Source organism: Nicotiana tabacum, chromosome 9 (assembly GCF_000715075.1).
Source record: "Nicotiana tabacum cultivar K326 chromosome 9, ASM71507v2, whole genome shotgun sequence".
Classification (NCBI taxonomy): domain Eukaryota; kingdom Viridiplantae; phylum Streptophyta; class Magnoliopsida; order Solanales; family Solanaceae; genus Nicotiana; species Nicotiana tabacum.
Genome location: NC_134088.1, coordinates 116814913 through 116836080, shown reverse-complemented (window position 1 = coordinate 116836080; position 21168 = coordinate 116814913). Strand labels below are relative to the sequence as shown.

The window sequence follows — 21168 nt, the reverse complement described above, 5'->3', positions numbered from 1 at the left end:
AAAATTCAACAACAGCAACCACCCAAAGTTGCAATGTAGTGAGGGACAAAAGGTATTTTCTAGTGTAAATGTTGTATGGGTAATGTTTATACATACTTATATAATATTGTATAAATATGTATAAGCGTGTATATTTGCGTACGATGCAGTATAAATTATCTATGTATTTAATGTAATAAGTGTGTATATACATTGTACGTGTATAATAGGCATCCATGGAAGTTTAACACTTTCTTCTCTTTTTCTTCTTTGTCTTATTTTTCTGGTATACATTATTAGAGATTGTATATACAAGTTTATACAAAGTTATACATAACTATACATGTAAAGCACATGTGCAGTTAAATCTAAAATTGAAAATTTCATATGTTCAATTTTTATTTTTCTCGAACAATCTATGTATAAATCGACTTTCCTTGTTGATTTATCTCTCAAATCATGTGCAACAAGTTTTTCAATTTTTATTTTTATTTCTGCTATTTGGAACTTGAAAAAGAAGAAAATTTAACGTTTTCGAGTTGCATTATATATTAATTTGCTTTTTTTGTAGATGGAATATGAATATATACAAACTTGAGGAAGAAGAATAAAAAATCACCCAATTTTCGTGCTTGAAGATCTGTTGAATAAAAAAATAATAAGAAAAATGCTCATTTTTCGAACTTTGGCCTATTGTTAATGGGCTACAGATTTGCAAAGTTGTAACTGGGTTATTCTACTGCAATATATGTGGGTGGACTGTATTTTTGTATAATTCTCCCCATTTAAAACCTGTCGCTATACCTTTTCCCGTGTAAAAGAAAATTAAGAATAATCTCTCTCTGCCTCAATTCCACTTACCGCTTGTTTGGATGGTTGTTACCTATTGTATCGTATCGTGTTGTTACTTTAAATACAATATTTGTTTTGATTGTTACTTAAATTTTATTGTATCGTATTATTAAATCCATCGTTACGTAACGATGAAAAGTGTCACTTTATGAAACTACGAATTTGGTGTGGTGGCGTTGTTTCTTTACTTTTTTCTTTCATCTTGCCCTTCCTTATTATTAAATAATTATATTTTATCATTTACCCTACTTTTTTATATAATAATTCTATTCCGTATCCTAGTTTTTTTTATATAATATTATAAGTTTATTCTTCGTATTGTTAGTGCGTGACATCATGAAATGACGACAAACGATACAATCTATCTAAACATTGTGTTCATCAAACAATACAGTACAATACAATACGATGCATTATAAAAAATATATATATAACAACAATCTAATCAAACTATTAAGAGTCTCCGTCTCGTTCACTAATTCAGCCGCCCCGGGCCCATGGCCACCCAATTGAAGACCCTCAAACTCGTGATTGGATGATAATTAAATAGTAATCGTGGACCAACCACAACGACGACCATACCAAACAAAAATAAAAGAAAAAAATTTAACGAACTACCAAACATCCGTTAATAAAATTCCAACATTATCACTCCCAAAAATAGTTCTAATATGTGCTAAAAGATTCACTTTTACTTGACATGTATAGTAAAAATAGATTTTTATTTTTACTTGTCACTTTACGCATATCAAGAGAATACAATTTTTTTTCTTGTTATACCCATAGTATTTATTACTCATTTCAAATCATTTTCTCAAATCCAATAAAATATGCATCAATTAATATGAGTATCATGATAAATTATCCACTTTATTTATTATTTTTTAAGGGACGTGAAGAGTCAAAACGTGCCAAATAAAAGTGAACGGAGGGGGTATTTTTTCCCCTTGAATTTCATAAGTATTTAGTTAAAAAGAAATAACAGTAATCATGGACCAACCACAACTAGGGGTGTACATGGACCGGGTTGGTTCGATTTTTATGAAAACCAAACCAAACCAATTATATCGGTTTGGATTGGTTCGGTTTTGTCGGATTTTTTATTACTTAAATGTTATTTCAATCTTACTTTGTTAAATTTTTTTATAAGTAAATATATGTTTAGTAAAAATTTAAACAATTGTAAACATATTATCTATTAAAATATTCTTAGAGGAGAATTTTCTTAGTAACACATTATAGTTAAATTTTAGTCATCTGACAATAATTTTTCGTTGATGTACAGTTTCAAGATTAACCGAATTTAGTAATTAAACAAAAAAATTAATATGATACCTAAATAATAATAACCACTTCAAATTCGAAAAAGATATAAGAATTTAATAAATATTAACATATGAATATGGACGAACAAAGAGATTGACGCATTTCAGTAACACTTGATAAGAAAGTGATCATACAACCCATTATATAAGGTTATTAAATATGGAGCACTTTATATTCTATTATACTATCTCATAAGAGAATCCCAAATATTTATAGACATTTTAAAAGAAAATTCTATATAAAATCTTAAAAGTATATATAAAAATTAATATATTTATATATCGATTTGGTTCGGGTTTTTTTATTCAATACCAAACCAAATCAAACCAAATCTAGTCGGGGTTTTTAATCGGTTTGATTTGACTTTTCGGTTTGGTACGATTTTCCGGTTCGGTTTGTACACCCCTAATCACAACAACGTATACCATTCAAATATTTGATTTGAGTCATGAAAATATTTTTTTTATAATACTCAGTCCGTCCCGATTTATGTGGCAGTCTGCTAATTTCAAAAGTCAAGCAAGTTTATTTTGACTGTGAACTCAGATATAAATTCTTTAAATTTTTTAAAATAAATTTTATATATTTAGAAAAATTATGATTAAAAATTAAATTTATTTAATTTTCAAAATTCAAATACTACCGCACCAATTCAAATTAATTAAATTCTTATACAAATACCTAACACCATTGAAAAACCATTTTTAAAAAAGAAAACGACATACCAAACCAAATAACGGAAGCGCCAAACATCGGTTAATCAAATTCCAATATTTTTATTCCCAAAAAGGAAAATAAAGGATTGGGATATTTTCTCTTTGGCTCTCCCTCCTCCACTCTCTAATAGCTGTCCCTCATCCTCAACTTTCCTTTCTTCATGCGAAGCTGAATTGAGCTCCATTTTCTCCTTCACCTCAGGAGCATTTTTTACCATGGCGAAAACCCTAATTTCATCGCCGTCGTTCATCGGAACTCCTTTGCCGTCGTTCTCTCGCCATATCTTCCACCGGCGAAGGCTTATTTCAGCTAGAGTGAAATTCAGCTTCCATGAGCTTCCTCCGATTCAATCTCTTCACTCTTCTTTCGATTTCAACGCTGTTATTAGCCGAGCCGAAGGACTTCTCTATACGTTAGCTGATGCCGCTGTGGCTGCTGATCCTGGTGTTGCCTCCGATGCCACTGCTGCTACTCCTCAGAAACCCGGTGGTTGGTTCGCTTTCATTTCTGACGCTATGGAAGTCGTTTTGAAGGTTAAATTCCGTTTTCAGTTTTACTTAACATAGTTTCGAGCTAATTCTGATCATTGTTACGATTTTTATTTTTATCTTCCTTTTCTGGACTCTATAATGCGTCCAGCATATTCATAATAACGATTTCACTTGCTGCCTTATGTATCTATTTCATGTTTATATAGTTTTCAAAGTTTAGGTCTTACTAGTGTTAGATTGGCATCATTTTTCCTAGTTTTAACTTAATTATAATTATCAATTACTTTATCCGCATAATTGTTGTTTGTGTTTATCGTTATTACTCTTTTTTTTTTCTCTTATTACGGGTTGTTTGGGCCAACTTGCACGCAACTCGAATATTTCACTGTGTCCTTTGCAGTTAAAATCTTCTTTTAACTTATTTTGCTTTTAGCCTTTGATAACACTGGAAGGGAACTAAACTTAATTTTGGATTTTTTCTACCTATTGAAAGACTCTATTAGCTCTTGTCATTTTTCCTGTTGACACAAGTCGATAACCAGATTTTTCCCTAACCAACCAGATTTTAGCTTCTGCCCCCTTCCTCCCAAAAAAGATAGGAAATTAGACGAAGCTGAAGAAATGTTATATAGGACAACAGGTTGGTTGTCTTCACTACATGGCGAAGTACAAGTACTGCAGCTTATTTTGTTTCAGTTTTAGATAGACTGTTTTTAGGTTTTAGTTTTAGAGAGATCGTCTTCTTACGAACTGGTATTTGATGTCGTCACGTACTCTATATTCACATCATTCACTTTGCTTTTTTCAGGTAATGAAGGATGGACTGGCAGCTGTGCATGTGCCTTATTCTTATGGATTTGCAATCATATTGCTTACTGTCCTGGTTAAAGCTGTCACTTTCCCTTTGACAAAGCAACAGGTGAGCCTGTGCTGACTTGCTGCTTGACCTTGATATTTAAGAGTTGGTCTGGTATTTCAGGTCTTGCCGCTTAGTTACGTCTGTCTAGTATTAAAAATAGTGCAATGGTGATGAGAAATTGAGAATTGAATCTTTTGTCGAACTCAACAAGAGTCCCCTGCTCCTTTGTTCCTCATTAATCTTTAAATCTGTATTGCAATGGAATTGTTGCTGATGTATGATATTATGTCTTTTGAAAGGTTGAATCAACACTAGCAATGCAAAATCTCCAACCAAAGATCAAAGCTATTCAGCAACGATATGCTGGAAATCAGGTGAGTTAAATTCTTGTCAATTGATACTTTCTGTTTCATCTAAACTGCTCTTCAGAACCGTATGACCTTCTAAAACTTGAGCTATGTATTAAAGATTCTTTGGTACTTAGTACTGTGAAAAAGAGTGAAGTATGAGCAATTGACAGTGTAACCATTACAACTTGTTTGTTAGATTTCATCTTAATTTGGTAAGATTAAAGCTTTTATTTATTTTTTTAGAGTTTTTTATTTTGTATGGTTATAGTATTGCTTTACTTATCAAAAGAAAGAAAAGCATTGCGTGTGGTGATCAAAAATTCGTTCAATAAAAGGAGTATTTCTATTGTCGTGAAGCTATTGCTGTAGAATTATGATTAATGTTGTGCCTTTTCATATCGAGTCCAGCAAACAGAACTTACATCTATAAATATTTTTTTAATTCAGGAAAGAATCCAACTTGAGACTTCGCGTTTATATAAGCAGGCAGGGGTCAATCCTCTTGCTGGTAATTCTTCATTCTAGCAGTCAGCTCTCTCTCTTTTAATTATGCTTCCATTTACCATTTCTGTTTATCTTCTTAGTTGGTTTAAAGCATTGGGCATATATGTTGAAAGGAACTCACCGTGACTTTTCTCTCCTGGCTAGTAGTGAATCGCAAATCATATCTCAGTGAATTAATAGCCATTTAATCAGTTAAAGAATTACATATTTTCTCATTCACATTCTGTTCCTCTATGGTCTAGGTTTTCATTTTTTGTTCTAGTACATCTTAGAACTGGGTTGCCCAGTGACATTTTTCCATCCAAAATTTGTTTGAACTGGATTTCAGTTCTATTCCTTTTCAATCTTTGATATCTATGGCATCTGAAGTTGTCATTAAGTTAGTTCCTCATCCGTAGCGCTCACTTGATTTTTTTTTTCAACACACTCACGTGCTCGACTTCCTTTTTTTTGGATATGTATGAAATTTTATTCCATTGAAGGTGCATACAAAAACTCAGTTGCCACTTATAAATGTAGGGAACTGAGGAACGTCTACATTTAGCATGTTACACCAAAAAGCGAGAAGTACAAACATTAGTATTTGTGACTATTTACAGACACAACATTGTCCTAAATACATCTTTGATTCTCTCTAGCCAAAGTACCCAAAAATACTTGCTGGAATGGTGAATCAACATCTTCCTGTCCTCCAGTTTTTCTCCCTGGCCAATGCAGCACTCACTCTATCAACTAATAATGCTTCTTTCAGTGAAGGAAGAACTTTGAGATAGTGAATTGAGTCGAGCTAAGTGTGTAACGTTTGACTTAGTTTATGCAATGGTTAGGGAAGCATAGATGATCACGGACGCCCAAACTAGTTCCACAATACCAGAGAACACTGCTCTATGACCTTAAATTTGCTTTATAATATTTTGGTTAATATTTACTTCCAATAATGTGTTTCATTTCATGTTTAACTTCAAATGACAAATATTAACTTTAAGGTATAGTCAACCTCCTCTTTCCTGTGTATCCTAGCGATATTCCTTTGAGGCCATGAGTTGTAAAAGAAGAAAGGGCTCCTAACTACTTAACAACCTGGGTAAGTTTTCAGGTGCATTGTCCTATGAGCTGTCTGGCCAATAGCTGTACTGAAGTGGTTATAAATGGCATCAGAGGTTTCAACTTTGTGCCCGAGAGTTTAAAACTGATGTGGATACCTATTAAAAAGGCCTTATGTGAATACCAAAATTCTAAAATACATGATGAGTTGAGAGATTCACTCAATTACTATGCTTTTTAGTTGCGACAGAGAGTCACTAGAGTTAAGATATGCTGTCAAATGTGCATTGATTTGAAGGTTAACTGCATCATCAAAAGACTGGTTGTAGCATAAATAAACCTCCATAAGGTTAATGAATTCATAAGTTTAACCCACTACAATATAAAAACTACAATTGGTTTGACATACGCAAATTGCAGCACATCAACTAACTGCAGATGTCAATGCCAGTTAATAAGTGACCATGCCATAAAGTAATAATGAGCGCTTTGAGCTTCTATATGGTTTGGATGTATAATTCGTTCCATGTTAAGTTTAGATTCCAGGTAAAGAATATTGGAAGTTCTTGTACTTCCATTGTGGTTATCTATTTATTTATTTATTTATTTATTTTGTGGCTACACGATAACAGGATGTTTTCCAACTTTGGCTACTATACCAGTTTGGATTGGTCTCTATCAAGCTCTCTCTAATGTGGCAAATGAGGTATAAAAGAAGTTAATATTATCGTACGTTCTTACTCATTGATTTAAATAATGAGTTTATTTACTTTTTTTGCTTTCTGAAAAGGGATTGCTGACTGAAGGTTTCTTTTGGATTCCTTCTTTGGGAGGACCGACTACTATAGCTGCTCGACAAAGTGGATCTGGAGTTTCTTGGCTATTCCCGTTTGTGGTCAGTGTCATAACCTGATACACATTCTGAGTAATCTTCCTAATCACAAAAAAGTTGGGGCATTTGCCCCCTTTTCATCTCACCCAACTGATTTTCTTTTGAGCGCTTGTGCTCAAAAGATAAATCTGCTAGTAATATCAAGTACATTTTAGTGTAACTGCGGACATAAAAATCTGTTGACTTTTTCCTTCTCAAAAAATAAATCTGTTGACTTTTTCAGGATGGGCATCCGCCTTTGGGTTGGCATGACACAGTGGCTTACCTTGTTTTGCCTGTCCTGCTAATTATTTCGCAATATGTTTCAATGGAGATAATGAAACCTCCCCAAGTACGAACTTGAGTTTATGTTTCAGCTAAGTTCCTTCTGTTCTTAGTATTTGAGTGCATCTGTCATGTTATTCTGAAATCCTTGAAATCTCTTCGTAGACAGATGATCCAACTCAAAAGAACACGCTTCTGGTTTTCAAGTTCCTTCCGCTCATGATTGGCTATTTCTCTTTGTCTGTTCCTTCAGGGTTAACAATTTACTGGTGAGCTCTTAGTTAAAGTAATTACGTATTATTACCTCTGATATAGAATTATGGTTTTGGTCTTAGACAAATATAGGATCAAATAAACACCCCGGTGTGAATTATTATTTTTATAAATGACAACTACGTAAATCTGCACATCTTGATTAAAAAACTACGTACGTCTGCACATAAATAAAGTGAAACTTGCCATTCACTTGTTACCAGTGATTATATCACTGTGATTAAGGGCAGAGGATAAAGAAATTTAGTTGCGCCTTTATGCACCAATATGTATCCTCTTACTGCCTGGGCTCTTTCAAACTTACCGGTTAAAAGACATGTCAAAACAATTTCTCGATATCTCTTATGTTTGCTTTTCTTTTAAGTTCTCTCTTGTCACTGGGGCAACAACTGACAAATTATCATGCTTCCCCTTCTTATCTTTCTTAACTCAACAATAGATTTGTGTTTTGGATATTTTTATCAATTAAACAAGATAGTTCTTAACTTGCACCTTTTATGTTGAATTTCAAGGTTCACAAATAATGTGCTGACCACGGCACAGCAAGTATGGTTGCGCAAGTTAGGTGGTGCAAAGCCTGTTGTGAGTGGAGATGCTAGTGGTATCATCAGCGCTGGACGTGCAAAAAGAACTACCTCTCAGTCTGAGCAAGCTGGAGAGAGGTGTGTGTAATATTTAAAAGTTACTCTACTTGTACAATGCCTGTTTAGCTAACGAGAAAGTTTATGGAGACAGATTCAGGCAGCTAAAAGAAGATGAAAAGAAGAAAAAGTCAACCAAGGCACTCCCTACAGATAAGGTTGAAATATCAGCCTCTACATCTGATTCCGAGGACGAAGCAGATGATGAGACCAAGCCCAAGGTAAACATCAAAGTATTTTTTGTGCATTTGATCTCGACTGTCAAAGTTCATTTGACACATGTTTGTATAATTAAAAATCAGTTGTTAGTCAGGCGATGAGTAAGAAGTGGCATGTCCAAGGACAATAAAAGACATGGAAGGCCTCAGGCCTAATAAGGCACGATGATTTATTGCATTATAAAAGTTTTTTATCTGGAAGTACAATCCTTCCTTTTCATTTATGATGCAAGCCCGTTTTCCATGTAATAAAGATGTGAATTTGTAGTCCTTTACCTGCACTTGGTCATGGTTGGTAATCATGGTATCTCGATACACAGCTACGCTACTCATACACCCCATTATGCCAGCCAAACCAAAGAACAATTGTGTGAGAGAGAGATGAAATACTACCCGATAAAGAAGAACAAAAGAAAGAGGGAGATTCACATTGTGAGAGTTGGAAAGGATCATGGTTTGTTTTTCTTATCACCTCTCAAGTTGATCTTCTTTTATTGTTTTAGGGAGCTGGACTACATTGTTTGAGCTCGGAAATGACGTATATTGAAAAAATGTTACTACAAACCCTTACGCAAACACTATTAGACAAAAATTGCATTGTGATGATTACATAGAATTGTTTTTACGGTTAAGGGTTTTGTCGAGGTGCGCAAGCTGTCCAGACACCGCGGTTATTAGAAAAACATAGTTGTGTTTTTGTATCTTTTTGCTGTCTGATAATAGATTTTCTCCATTCGATTGGAGTTTGTTTTTATTTAGGGGTGTCTTGACTCCCCTAATTATTCTTATTTTATTTTATTTTATTTTGATAATCGTAGTGTCCTGTCCCAGCTTGCGCACCTCGACTCCTCTAATCATTAAAACCAGTGATTCTGCTTTTCAGTAAATTGAAGTGCATGAAGACATGTCTGCTCTAGATTTTTGGTCTAATATGTATTCCATTATACATGCCAATTTTCAGTGTTTCCCTATAGATTTCTGTCTATTTTTGGTAATATGTTTGCTCGAGAGGAAGCGGTTGACGAAAGAACAATCTGAAAATTCTATGCCACTGGTCTTCTAAATAATTTCTTTTCTATGTATCTCACGCAAGGAGAGTACTCAAAAATGCAATTTTTTATCAATAATCTTGCGCAAAAATTCATACTGATTGGTTATGCGATCAGGCTGTAAGGGCTATGGACTTCACTCAGAGACTAGAGATATATGCATACGCAATTCTAGGCTCATGGATACTTAAGTTGCTCTGAAACAATTCAATATCTTTATTTTTTCAGTTCAAAGAAGAGGGAAAAGAATAACTTCTTTGTACCCCGAAAATGAATTGTTTTGTTTGATGCTGCCTGGCAAACTATTAATTTTCTATTTGAAGACACTGTTATGAGTTTGAGCTTATAGACTTGATAAATATTGACTGCAGGATGAAGAAGTTCTAGAAGAGGCTTATGCTTCTAGCAGTAGTAAAGAAGTTCCAAATTACTCAGGTCCAAGGAAGAGTAAAAGATCAAAAAGGAAGCGTGCAGTATAAAGTGGTAAACCAATTCTTTAGCTGTCAGTTTAACTTGTATATTTGACAAATCTGTATCTTAGTCGGTTGTATAGTGGCCATTTTCATGCCGGTCATCTATTTAAGGGCTATTTGCCAAAAGATGAGAACATGACAAGTATGCAAATGGTGAATTCACGTGCTTTCAAGTTTAAGCACCAACTTAGCAAGCAAAAGCTAAATCTACCATATTCCCTTCATGCGTAGCATGTGGGCTTTCTTGTATCAATTCTCCTGCAAACAAAAACCATAGCTTCAGCCGACAATAAGTGTGTTAGATGTGAGGTTTATCAAAGCCTGCAGTATGGTGATAACACGATAGAATCTTAAGCACTGGGCCAAAGGTTTCCTCTATTCCTCATTAGTTACCATAATCTTCACCCTGGCCTCTGCATCAATGATGCCTGCATACGGAAGTTGTTTTCTTTGCTTACAAGGTTAGTCTGCTTTCATAGTAGCTTGGGTTTGAGTTAGTTTTCATAAATGAGCTTTGGTTTGAGTACCAGCTTATACAAAATTCTTTCATTTTGTTGACATTTGAAAGTGTCCTGTAGAATTAATAACTTTTTCAAAATTTACTGAATTAAATTTGATAATTACGAATTGAAAATATTAGTTAGCAGTGAGCACATCAGAAATGGAGCAGCAAGCACTTTAGACTAGATGAGCATTACTCTTCTGATCACTTAGTTGGTGAAGGATAATGAAATTCCAATCCAAAGATATCCCACTGTTTGTACAAATACAATGGCCTAAATATAAAATCTTCTAACTACTTATTACATATATTCTAACATCCAACTCTAAATAAATTTTATGTTCTCGTACTGCTAGCTCGTTCTTCTGGTCATGGCCTTGATGGTGCGGGATGATTGCTAGTTGGGTTTGGCCCAGTGGTGGTGTATGGACCTGTGTGTTGCCCTGCTTCACAACGGTTTGATTAGAGACTACACGCATAAACTATAGCAGAAGAGAGACAACATACTTTAGTTGGCAATTTAGCTTGTATATTTGATAAATCTGTATCTTAGTCTGTGTATAGTGGCCATTTTCATGCCGGTCAGCTATTTAAGGACTGTTTGCTAAATGAAGAAAGCCTGATGAGCTGGCAAAATTTTTCGGATTTATTCAGGCTCTTTCAAGTGTAACCACGAGCTTAGCTAAGAAAAGCTGAATTATACCATATTCTTTAATGTGTAGCATGGGGCTTTATTGTCGCAATTATCATACAAATATTAACCACGACCTGAGCGAGCACTAGTGTGTTCTGATGAGAGGATGCATCAAAGTTTGCAGTAAGGCGGTGGCACCACAGAATTTTAAGCAGCTGGCCCAAGGTTTCCAATATTTTCCTCACTAGTCATTACCATAATGTTCATCCGTACCTCTGCATTACTGATGCTAGTACGCGACTTGTTCTTTTGTGACCTACAAGATTAGTTTGCTTTCCTAGGAGCTTGGGCTTGAGTTGGTCTTCAATAAATGAGCTTCGATTTCAGTACCTGCTTACTCAAAACTGTCTTGATCTTGTTAGATTTGAGAATGACCTCTGGGATTTTTACTTCTAGATTTTGATAGTTGTTAAACTAGATTTTGATAGTTGTAAATTGATAATGTTATTTGCGGTGCACCCAAGGGTGTGGACTTGTGGTCAATGAAGTGGGTGAGAACCATGAGGTCTCAGGTTCAAATCCCAGCGGAGTCAAATACTAAGTGATTTCTTCTCATCTATCCAAGTTTTGGTGGATAGAGTTACCTGGTACCTGTTGCTGGTGGGAGATGGACGGTATCCCGTGGAATTAGTCGAGTTGCGCAAGCTGGCCCGGACACCACGGTTATCAAAAAAAAAAAATGTTATTTGCAGGAGCATATCAGGAGTGAAGTAGTAAGGTCTTTAGATTAGATAAACATCACTCTTCTGGACCCTTTAGTAAATAAAGGAGAATGTAATTCCAATCTCAAAGGAACACCACGGTTATCAAAAAAAAAAAAAAAAAATGTTATTTGCAGTCGAGCATATTAGGAGTGAAGTAGTAAGGTCTTTAGATTAGATAAACACCACTCTTCCACACCGTTTAGTAAATAAAGGAGAATGTAATTCCAATCTTTAAGGATATCCCACTGTTTGTGCAAATACAATAGCCTAAAGATGAAATCGTCTAAGTACTGCACATATGTCTAACCTCCAATTATACGGCTAGCTCATTCTTCTGTTCATGGCTTGATGGTAGACGATGATTTCCTGTTGGGTTTGGCCCTTGATGGTGGACGATGATTTCCAGTTGGGTTTGGCCCAGATGGTGATTTATAAATCTTCGCATACTTGCCCTGCTTCAGAATAGTTTGATTAGAGAATACATGTATAAAACACTGGGGAATAGAAACTCCATATTACGAGACTTACCAAATTAGCAAGAATGTGTCCTCTTGTTGATCTCAAGGTGTAGAACAGTGAGCTTTTATTGGACTTAACTGCGATAAAGAAGCTAGAGTTTAGATCCATTGATATACTTGTTTACTAAAATCATGTAACTGCTTGGTGTAGGAAATCCTGGACTCAAAATAGATAAAACACGATTTGTTTCAGCTATTATATCATGAAAGAAGAAAATAGTGTATCACATTCATTCATTAGTCGCATTAGTAGTAACTTGCCTCCTTTTATAGCTTGAGCCATGGGGATGAAGTTATAATCATGTTGACATGCTGCCCATATTGTCCATATGAGAAGATGATAGAGAAGGAGCTCTGTTCTCTTCATCTTCAGCATTGGAAAGTTGAAGGTGTGGGTGCAGTAGAAGGTGAACTTATAAGTGGGAAATCATTTCCAATATAGGGGGAGATTTTAAGTAGCATATAATTGGTAATCATTACTAATCTTGAAAACAAGGAATGTTAGATAAGTTGCTGGGGTATCCTATGCCATTTTATGCAACAAGTGATAAGATCAGGAATCTGGCTCTCTTCATTGTGAATTGACTTCTTGCTCAGTTATCATTGTGTCCATGATGAAATACAAGTCATCGCATTATTCTTCCTTTTGAGTGCTCAACCATGTCATTGGCTTGTCTGCCTTTCCCCAAAACACATATTGCCTTTTTGTTTTTATTGGATAGTAGTCATTTATTACTATTGCATTTTCAATTTAAGCTAGGTAGGGATAAGATCTGCGTACACATCAGTGGCGAATCTAGAAATTTCTCCAAGGGTGTTCAAATTTAAAAGAAGTGAAAAATATTTCCGACAAAGGGTGTTCAATATGTGTTATATACCTCTAAAACATAATATTTTACCTATTTACACAGTGTAATTTTTTGACGAAGGGTGGTCAGTTGACAACCCTTGTGACCATGTGGCTTCGCCACTGGTACACAGAAACGCGAATTGCCTTTTTGTTTTTATTTGGACGGTACTCATTTGTAACTATTGCATCTTCAATTTAAGCTCCTGTTGCTGGTGCTGGAGGAGTTATCTCATGCATTGCGTACCCTTCGGTCATTTGTCAAGCTGCTTTCTTTCTACCCTTTTGATGAGTACTTTGTTTTCGGCTGCCCCTCCAAAAAAAACTGCTTCATTTTCTACTTAACTCTGTAAGTGAACGCGAAAATTTATTTATATTAAGGAATAACAAAAATTAATTAATGAGAAAAAAATTATGTATAATAATACAACAATCATCTAAATACCGAAAAATATTAAAACATTAGCATAACACGTGAATTCAAAATGAAAGGACATCATCAAAATTTGCATAAATGATCAATTTAGTCATGTTAGTTTGATGATTATGCATTATAGTTTAAAAGTATTTAATATATTGGTATCTTACCAAACACTTCTTTGCAGACAATGTATTTTGTGTATGTTTCCTTTTAATGCTTTGGTTGCTCTGCAATAATCAGAACTCTTGTTGTCGATATTGATATCCCTTTTGAAAGTGCAACATATAGTTGTTCGTACAAAAAAATTACAATAAATATAGTCCAATATTTAGGATGTTATCCGTGTGATTTATTTATTATAATTGCAAAACATAAACATACTGAAAAAATTTCACACAAGTTTAAAAGGATATCTTTTAGTTTCAGGAGACAAAAGTTGAATTCGGGGATAAATACATACTTAGAAGCACATTGACCCGTATCATAATTTCTGCATGTATGACGTTATTGTAAAAACTTCTATGTACCATCTGTGTACTATCACATAAGCTATTCGGCGAATCTAAGTTTTTCAGTACCATGACAGACATATTTTTCTTCAAAATCAACTTATATGCAATGAAAGACTAATTTTAACTTAGTCTATTATATACATGGTGACACTGACATACGTAACAAATAATGAACTTGACAACAAACGTGTGTGGTGGAAGACCATTTGGTATTAAAGTATTTACATATTCTTCTTGATAGTAATTATTAGTATCATCTGATGCTGAGTCAAAAGTTAAAAAAAAAAAATTGTTTTTTGCCATAAAGCTTATAATCAACCTTTTATTTAGTTGATCAACATATTCATTTTTGCTAGCTAAAATATATAGCTCTTTAATTTCTATCATGTAATTTGCACAAATTGCATTTTAATCTAATGATGAAAATATTTCCCCTGTTAAATGCACTACTATTACCATCGCGGTTGATAACAAGTGTTCTGGAAGAACCAAATCATCTTTTATTGTATGCTCTTCTTCGTTTCCAATACGAAGCAAGAAGTCACTGAATGCTGGATCTGTTCTTACTTTTATATTTCTTGTCAGTTGAATCTTTTCCAATTGAGGCCATAAGTATAATTTTTGCAAGGTAGCTTTTAGAGGTTCTGCTTTTGTCGATTTCAGAACTACTTATAGTACTTGACAAAAATCACATCACAAACCATTACTTTTTCACCAAATGGTTCATTGATATCCAATGAATCTCTAAAACTCCGGTCAATTATTTCAATCGTTTGACGCTTAGCCATAAGTTTTTATCTCATATTACCAATTTTACTTTCCTTATAAATATAACACCATTGCTCTGCTTTGATATAGTTGTGATGGTTATGTTATTTGAATATGTATATTAAATTTAAAGTGAGTTGTACGACCTCATAATAAAATCGTAGTTACTATAACACTTGTTGTTATTGCTAACAGTATCATGCCTCTTGATTTGACATTTACAAGTAATGCATGACATAGGAATATTATTTCAGTTCCGCTGGAGAGATCAGATAATCCCGCTATACCTGAGTCGATTTTTTAAAATATAGTCTTGAAAGCTTGTTTTTGTGCAGGATTTAGCTTTGATTGTGCTTCCATAGATATTGTATGGCCTTTTGATTCTTAATACTATATTAACCTTTTTTACTTTGTGTTCTAATTTTTTTTTAATCTCTAACGCTCTTTTTATAGAATAAGTTTATGTATCTAAGAGTTTTTTTAACTTGAAAAATAATTTTACTCATGTGATAAATTTGAAAAATAACTAAATTGGATTTGCTAAATAATTAATTGAAAGATTTAAATATTTGGTCTTAACATAAAAAATAATTTATTTTACGTTGATTCAGATTCTTAATATTAGTTCATCTCATATTCTAAATAGTTAATCGTAATTATAATTTTATCCACCATACGTTTTTTTGTCAAAGAGAAACGATCGATATAACATTTCATTTTTAGATCTTTATGTATGTAGATCATTAGTGGTATTGACTCCTACAAACTATTTTTCTTTCTCTTTTTCATACATTTATATTTTTAAATATTTTCTTAGTTATTTTTTAAAAAATAATTGGTATATTTTTCAATATTACACGAAAAAATGATAATAAAAATATATTATTTGAGTAGGAAATCATCCTCACAAGGTAGGGGTAAGGTCTATATTAATCTCCCAGGCCCTAATATGTGAGATTATACTGGGTATGTTGTTGTTGAGTAGGAAAGCAGTTCAAATATAATATAAAAGTATATTATCACGGGAATATTTTTTTCTCAATTTCAACGCTTTATGTAGTCCTTTTAATATTGCTTTTTCTTCTTCTTGATATTGGATATTATAGAGTGGTAATGTATTGCCAATGCGAAGGATTCTTATAAAATTAATTTTATTAAACCTTTCTACATATTTTTAAAATTTAATAGAAAAAAGTTAATTAATTTTAAAATCTTATAATAATAAAAAGGTATTATAGTCCCAAAAAATAGGTTATTACAGTCATATCATTTTCCTATGAGTTCTTGTGTTTAATATTTTAGGGTTATTTTGGTTTATCAATATTATATTCGTACTTTTATAATAAATAAATAAATAAATAAATAGGCTCTTCTTTTTCTAAATAGAATTGGATAATATAATACATTCTAAAATTAAATTAATAATAGGACAATATAATTCGTTTTCAAATTAAATTAGTAATAGAAATTTTTAAGAAGTATGTCCTAAAAGTAATAAAATTACATGGCTAACGTGTAGTATTCATGTATTAGGTTTATGGCTTTATGCTAACGTGTAGCATTCATGTATGTCCTAAAGCTAATAGGATTACAAGGCTAACATCTAAAATTTCGGTTATGTCCTTTCATTTTGAGTTATTATGCTTAATACTATAAGATTATTTTCGTAAACCAACATTATATTCATACTTTTATAATAAGGAATATATATATATATATATATATATATGCATGCTTCATTTTCTACTTAGAGGGCGTTTGGCTAAGTTTATAAGCTGGTCAAACTAGCTTATAAGCACTCTTCGGCTTATCTACGCGTTTGGTAAAGTTAAAAGTGCTTATAAGCCAGTGCTTATAAGTCAAAAATAAGCCAAAAGCCATAAGCTGGTCAGCCCCAACTTATGAATTTTTAGGTTATAAGCACTTTAAGTTTGACCAAGATTTTTACTATTTTATCCTTAAAATATTCTTTTTTAGAAAAAAAAAAAAAAAAAACTCTTACTTCGATACTCACTGCCTCAAGTATTGTTTCAACCTAAAATCCCCGCTTATTCAAGTCTTGAATTCTCATTGACTATTTAAGATAAGCAAATTCTCTATTCCTTTGCATATTTGTATCTATGTGATTGTGTATTAATCTTTGAACTATATGTAATAAATGAGGACATATCAAAAATTTTGGTGTATTGCTTTCTAAGTGTTTTGGTGATGAAGGCATTGTTTGTTTCTCTTCAAATATTTTGTTCTATTTAAGTTTATTTTTTACTGAGAAACTTTTGTCAATTTATTAATTATTATAACTTATAATTATATGCTTATCATAAAATAAATTATATTTATCATAAAAATTATCTTATCTAAGCACATTTATATTTAAAATAAAATGACAAATAGAATATTTTGTATTTGAATCGATCTGGAATCTAAAAGTTTGAAGAAATTACGCCCTTATAAGTGTAAACAGTTATAAGGTTATTTAACTCATTTTAACAGAAAAAGAACTTATCAGCATATTGCAGCAACTTATTATTAATTTCAGCACTTGTATCCAAATATGTAACTGCTTATTTATTAAATCAGTTTCAGCACTTAAAAGTGCTTTTCAACACCTAATGCTTATCAGCTACTTCAAATCAGCTAATCCAAACGGGCTCTTAAACTCTCTGAGTGAAAGGGAAAAGGAAATATGTATTTTGGAAGGGGAGCCTTTGGCGTAACTGGTAAAGTTGTTGTCATGTGACCGGGAGGTCACGTGTTCAAGCTGTGGAAACAACCTCTTACAAAAATGCAGGGTAAGGCTGCGTATCCGACCCTTCCCCGGACGTATAGCGGGAGCTTAGTGCACCGGGCTGCCTTTTAGGATGGCATTTTCCGGGAAGTTTGGGTGATATAAGTGCACATATAGCCATTTTCAGGAATTCTATTTAGAGATTAGTTAATTTTTATTTTGTCCTGAAATTTTAAACTAAAAATATTAACTAAAGGACAATTCAGGATATTTTTATAAAAATTAAATTGAAAAACTAAAATTCAGGACAACCTAGCTATTTACTAAATAGCAGCCCTTTATACGTGGTGTTATTTCTACAGTTTTGGTCGTATGGAAGACCATAAACTTTCCCCGCCACCCCCTCTTTCCCAGTAACCCTCTGACAAAGGCCAAAGCTTACAAGGAACATGAGCATGCAAAATAAAGAAAGATATTTCATCTATAATTTAAACTAAGGCATGGTTAGGAAGCTTAATCATGCTTAGTGAATTTAATGGAGGAAAACAAAAATTTTAGTTGTATTTGTAAGCCTTGATTTCAATGTTGTTATTGGTATACTGCATGCTTGAGAGCACAAAATCAGTTTCAGAAGAGACTCAAGATTATCTCGGAAGGAAAGAACTTCGAGATTAGGAAAGAAAAGAGCAGTTAATGTTTCGTCGACGTGTATTTTACCTTCTGTCGTCTCTGGATTAGCAGCTTGGATTTGGAATGCTGAAGAGTGAAGATTTAGGAGGCTTATTTCAAATTATGGCGAAACCTTTAAAATGCTGACCCAAATCAGACCCTGAGGAAATCCCCCTTAGGTTGCGTGATGGTTAAAATTGATTAAATTTGGAGCGTTACGAGTTAACTTTCAAAGTGCTCGTTTTTTAGTTACAATTTCAACTGCAAAGACTACATATTTGTTGATGAAATTTGATGTGCTAATTCAAGCTTTCGCGTCAAGCACAGGCTTAATTCAGTTTTTCTATCCCAAAGTTGTAGATCCGGGGTCCGCGGATGACTGTCAATGTTGGGTTAGTCACCATACCATTGTCAACCAAAGTTCCAATTGGGCCTAGGTCTAAGTTTTGAAACGTTACAAGCCCAAAGGCAGTGAAGGTACCCAAAACAATACTGGGCCGGGTTGGTTCGCTTTTTCGATTGAGAAATTTTTAGAAACCACTATTGTTTAGTGGCTATTAACTTCCTATAGCTACCATATACATAATTACTTCTTATAACTACTATTCAGTTGTTACGGTAGTGTATTCGTTGTATTCGCGCTGCTGTATTCATGAATACTGTGAGCACCTAATTTTTGCCCTAATATAAAATTACACCTAAAAAATTCAAAAAATAGCTTTAAATTATTTTTCTATATTTTTACTTAGTTTGCTTTGTACGTATTCATGTTTGATGCATTTTTAAGTTGCATTTTAAATCCTAAAGAAAATACAAAAGTATTTTTAATTTTTACATTTTTTAGATTTTAATTGCATAATCAATTGCACTTGTAAAACACTAAAATACCAAAAAATACATTAATAACTCTACATGCATTGGTTAGCTAAATGAATTAGTTAATTGTAGAAAAATAGGTCATTAGGTTAATTTTATAAATTAGTTGGAATTAGGAGTGTTAAATAAATTGATTAGTCTTGCAAAATACAAAGAAAGAAAAGAGAAGGCTATGGGGTCTCATTACAGCTTTGGGCCAGGTGCTTCTAGTGACCCATTTTCTTTCCATTCGCCCCAGCCCACTACCCGCCGGCCCAATATCCCCCCTTAATCTCTAAAATACACACTAGTTCCCCTCTCCATAAGATTAGAGATAGAGAACGATCGATCCCCCCTTTTGACTAACCCTAATCGTTGTCTCCAATTCCCAAAAGGATCTCAAGATAGAAGTACCCGGCTCACAAAGTTCTCATTCGCTCACTTACGCTTCACAAATACAGAGATAGCTAGGAATTCTGCATCTGAAACTTCTCTGCAAAACTCTGAGATCTGAAAATCAAATTAAAAAAAAAGAGATTTGAAAGCTAGCTTAAAATTCTACTCACATGCTCTACTTTTTTTTGGAAATTCAAGTGCGAACAAGCTTGAGAAGTGTGGTTTGCTGCTTTTGTCTTTGCCGAATTCGTAGCTGTGCTCCAGCCTTAGTGTCCCTCCGAGATAATGTCGCTCAGCTCTCTGTTTTTTTTTTAAGACAGATGCGTGAAGCCCGGTCAAGGAGGTTAGTAGTTGGGAACATTCATGTGTTGTATAGTGATTTATTAATGCAAGTTACATTGGCCACTGAATGTTATAAACACTAGAATTATTTGAAAATGCATATTTCCATGCACATATAGTAATTCCTTCTATTTTTTTGTTTGATGGGATTAAATATGTCTTCTGTTCGCAACTTCGCATATTGAAATCTGTTGCTGGAGGTTTTTCGGATAAAAATGGCTTTCAAATCGTCTCAAACTGGAAGAGTGCATCCTATCTGGTTATTAGAAAATTCAAGTGAAATATAAATGGAAAAAATCAACTTGTCAAATAGTTGTTCTCCATAGCTCTTACTGCTTAGGTACATGGGTAGAGTGTCCCTTATTCATTTGGACTTCAATCCTGTTTCCATCAGCATACTACTTGATATCCTATTAGTTTTTTTGTTGTTTTTTTGGTCATTAGTTTTGTTTGTGAATATTGCTTTGTTTGTTCTGTGAAGGATAGAATGCCAAGTTCACTTAGGTTATTATCAAATGTCAATAGCTATAAATTATTTTTCTTCCTTTATGTCGCAAATAGGTAGATCCAAATGGGTTCCTATCTCTGTTAGTATTTTGTTGTTTTGCTTCAATGAATTATATAACTTATTTTAGTTGAGTTTGTCTTATGAGCTTGAAAATATGGAATAAACAGGCGTGAGTTAAGTCTATTATGGTATGAGAAATTTTGTTAATGAATTATGTGACGACGAGGTCGAATCGAAGTCGAGTCATGGTCGTTTAATCAAAAACCAGAAAGAGGGTCATGGAAAACTAGTTTTGGAAAAATAATTCTTAATTCGTAGAAGGCTTTAGGCACGCTTTTAATAAATTATCGTGATTATGGGTACGGTTCCCATGGCATAGTTATGATACGTAATCCCCAATTCGAGTGTGCATTTCACGTGACTCGACCATAACTTCAAATGTTAATAATAAAATCAACACGTTGTAAATCGCGGGTGCATTTCACGTGGCGCGATTTGCAATATGTACAAAAACAAACGAGTGCGCGACATCGTGGCTTGTTCAAATAAACTTCATAAATAATTAAAAGCGGTTAAAAAGCTAAAATGCACAATAGGTTTTAAATATATATTAATCAGATAATTAGGTCAATTATTAATAATTGAGCGACCATGCTAAAATCACGAAACTCGGGAGTGCCTCACACCTTCTAATGGGTTAACAGAATTCCTTACCCAGTCTTCTGTGTTCGCAGACCATAAATAGAGTCAAATTTCCTCGATTTGGGATTTA

At 33.5% G+C, this 21168-nt stretch overlaps 1 protein-coding gene and 1 long non-coding RNA gene across 2 annotated transcripts; one reads left to right on the top strand and one right to left on the bottom strand.

Annotated features, from left to right (window-relative positions):
• Nucleotides 1-2947: 2947 nt before the first annotated feature.
• On the top strand, nt 2948-11139 carry LOC107802278 (inner membrane protein PPF-1, chloroplastic). The gene is made up of 12 exons (XM_016625742.2): nt 2948-3407; nt 4174-4284; nt 4524-4598; nt 5022-5082; nt 6755-6828; nt 6913-7017; nt 7238-7345; nt 7444-7547; nt 8064-8213; nt 8287-8413; nt 9831-9942; nt 10791-11139. The coding sequence occupies exons 1-11, from the start codon at nt 3090-3092 to the stop codon at nt 9936-9938; spliced, it is 1341 nt and encodes a 446-aa protein (XP_016481228.1). The 5' UTR covers nt 2948-3089; the 3' UTR covers nt 9939-9942; nt 10791-11139.
• Nucleotides 11140-11291: 152 nt separating this feature from the next.
• On the bottom strand, nt 11292-12785 carry LOC142164291 (uncharacterized). The gene is made up of 4 exons (XR_012695043.1): nt 12612-12785; nt 12361-12428; nt 12140-12284; nt 11292-11472 (listed from the first exon to the last, which is right to left on the bottom strand). It is a non-coding gene; the product is annotated as an uncharacterized LOC142164291 (long non-coding RNA).
• Nucleotides 12786-21168: the final 8383 nt, after the last annotated feature.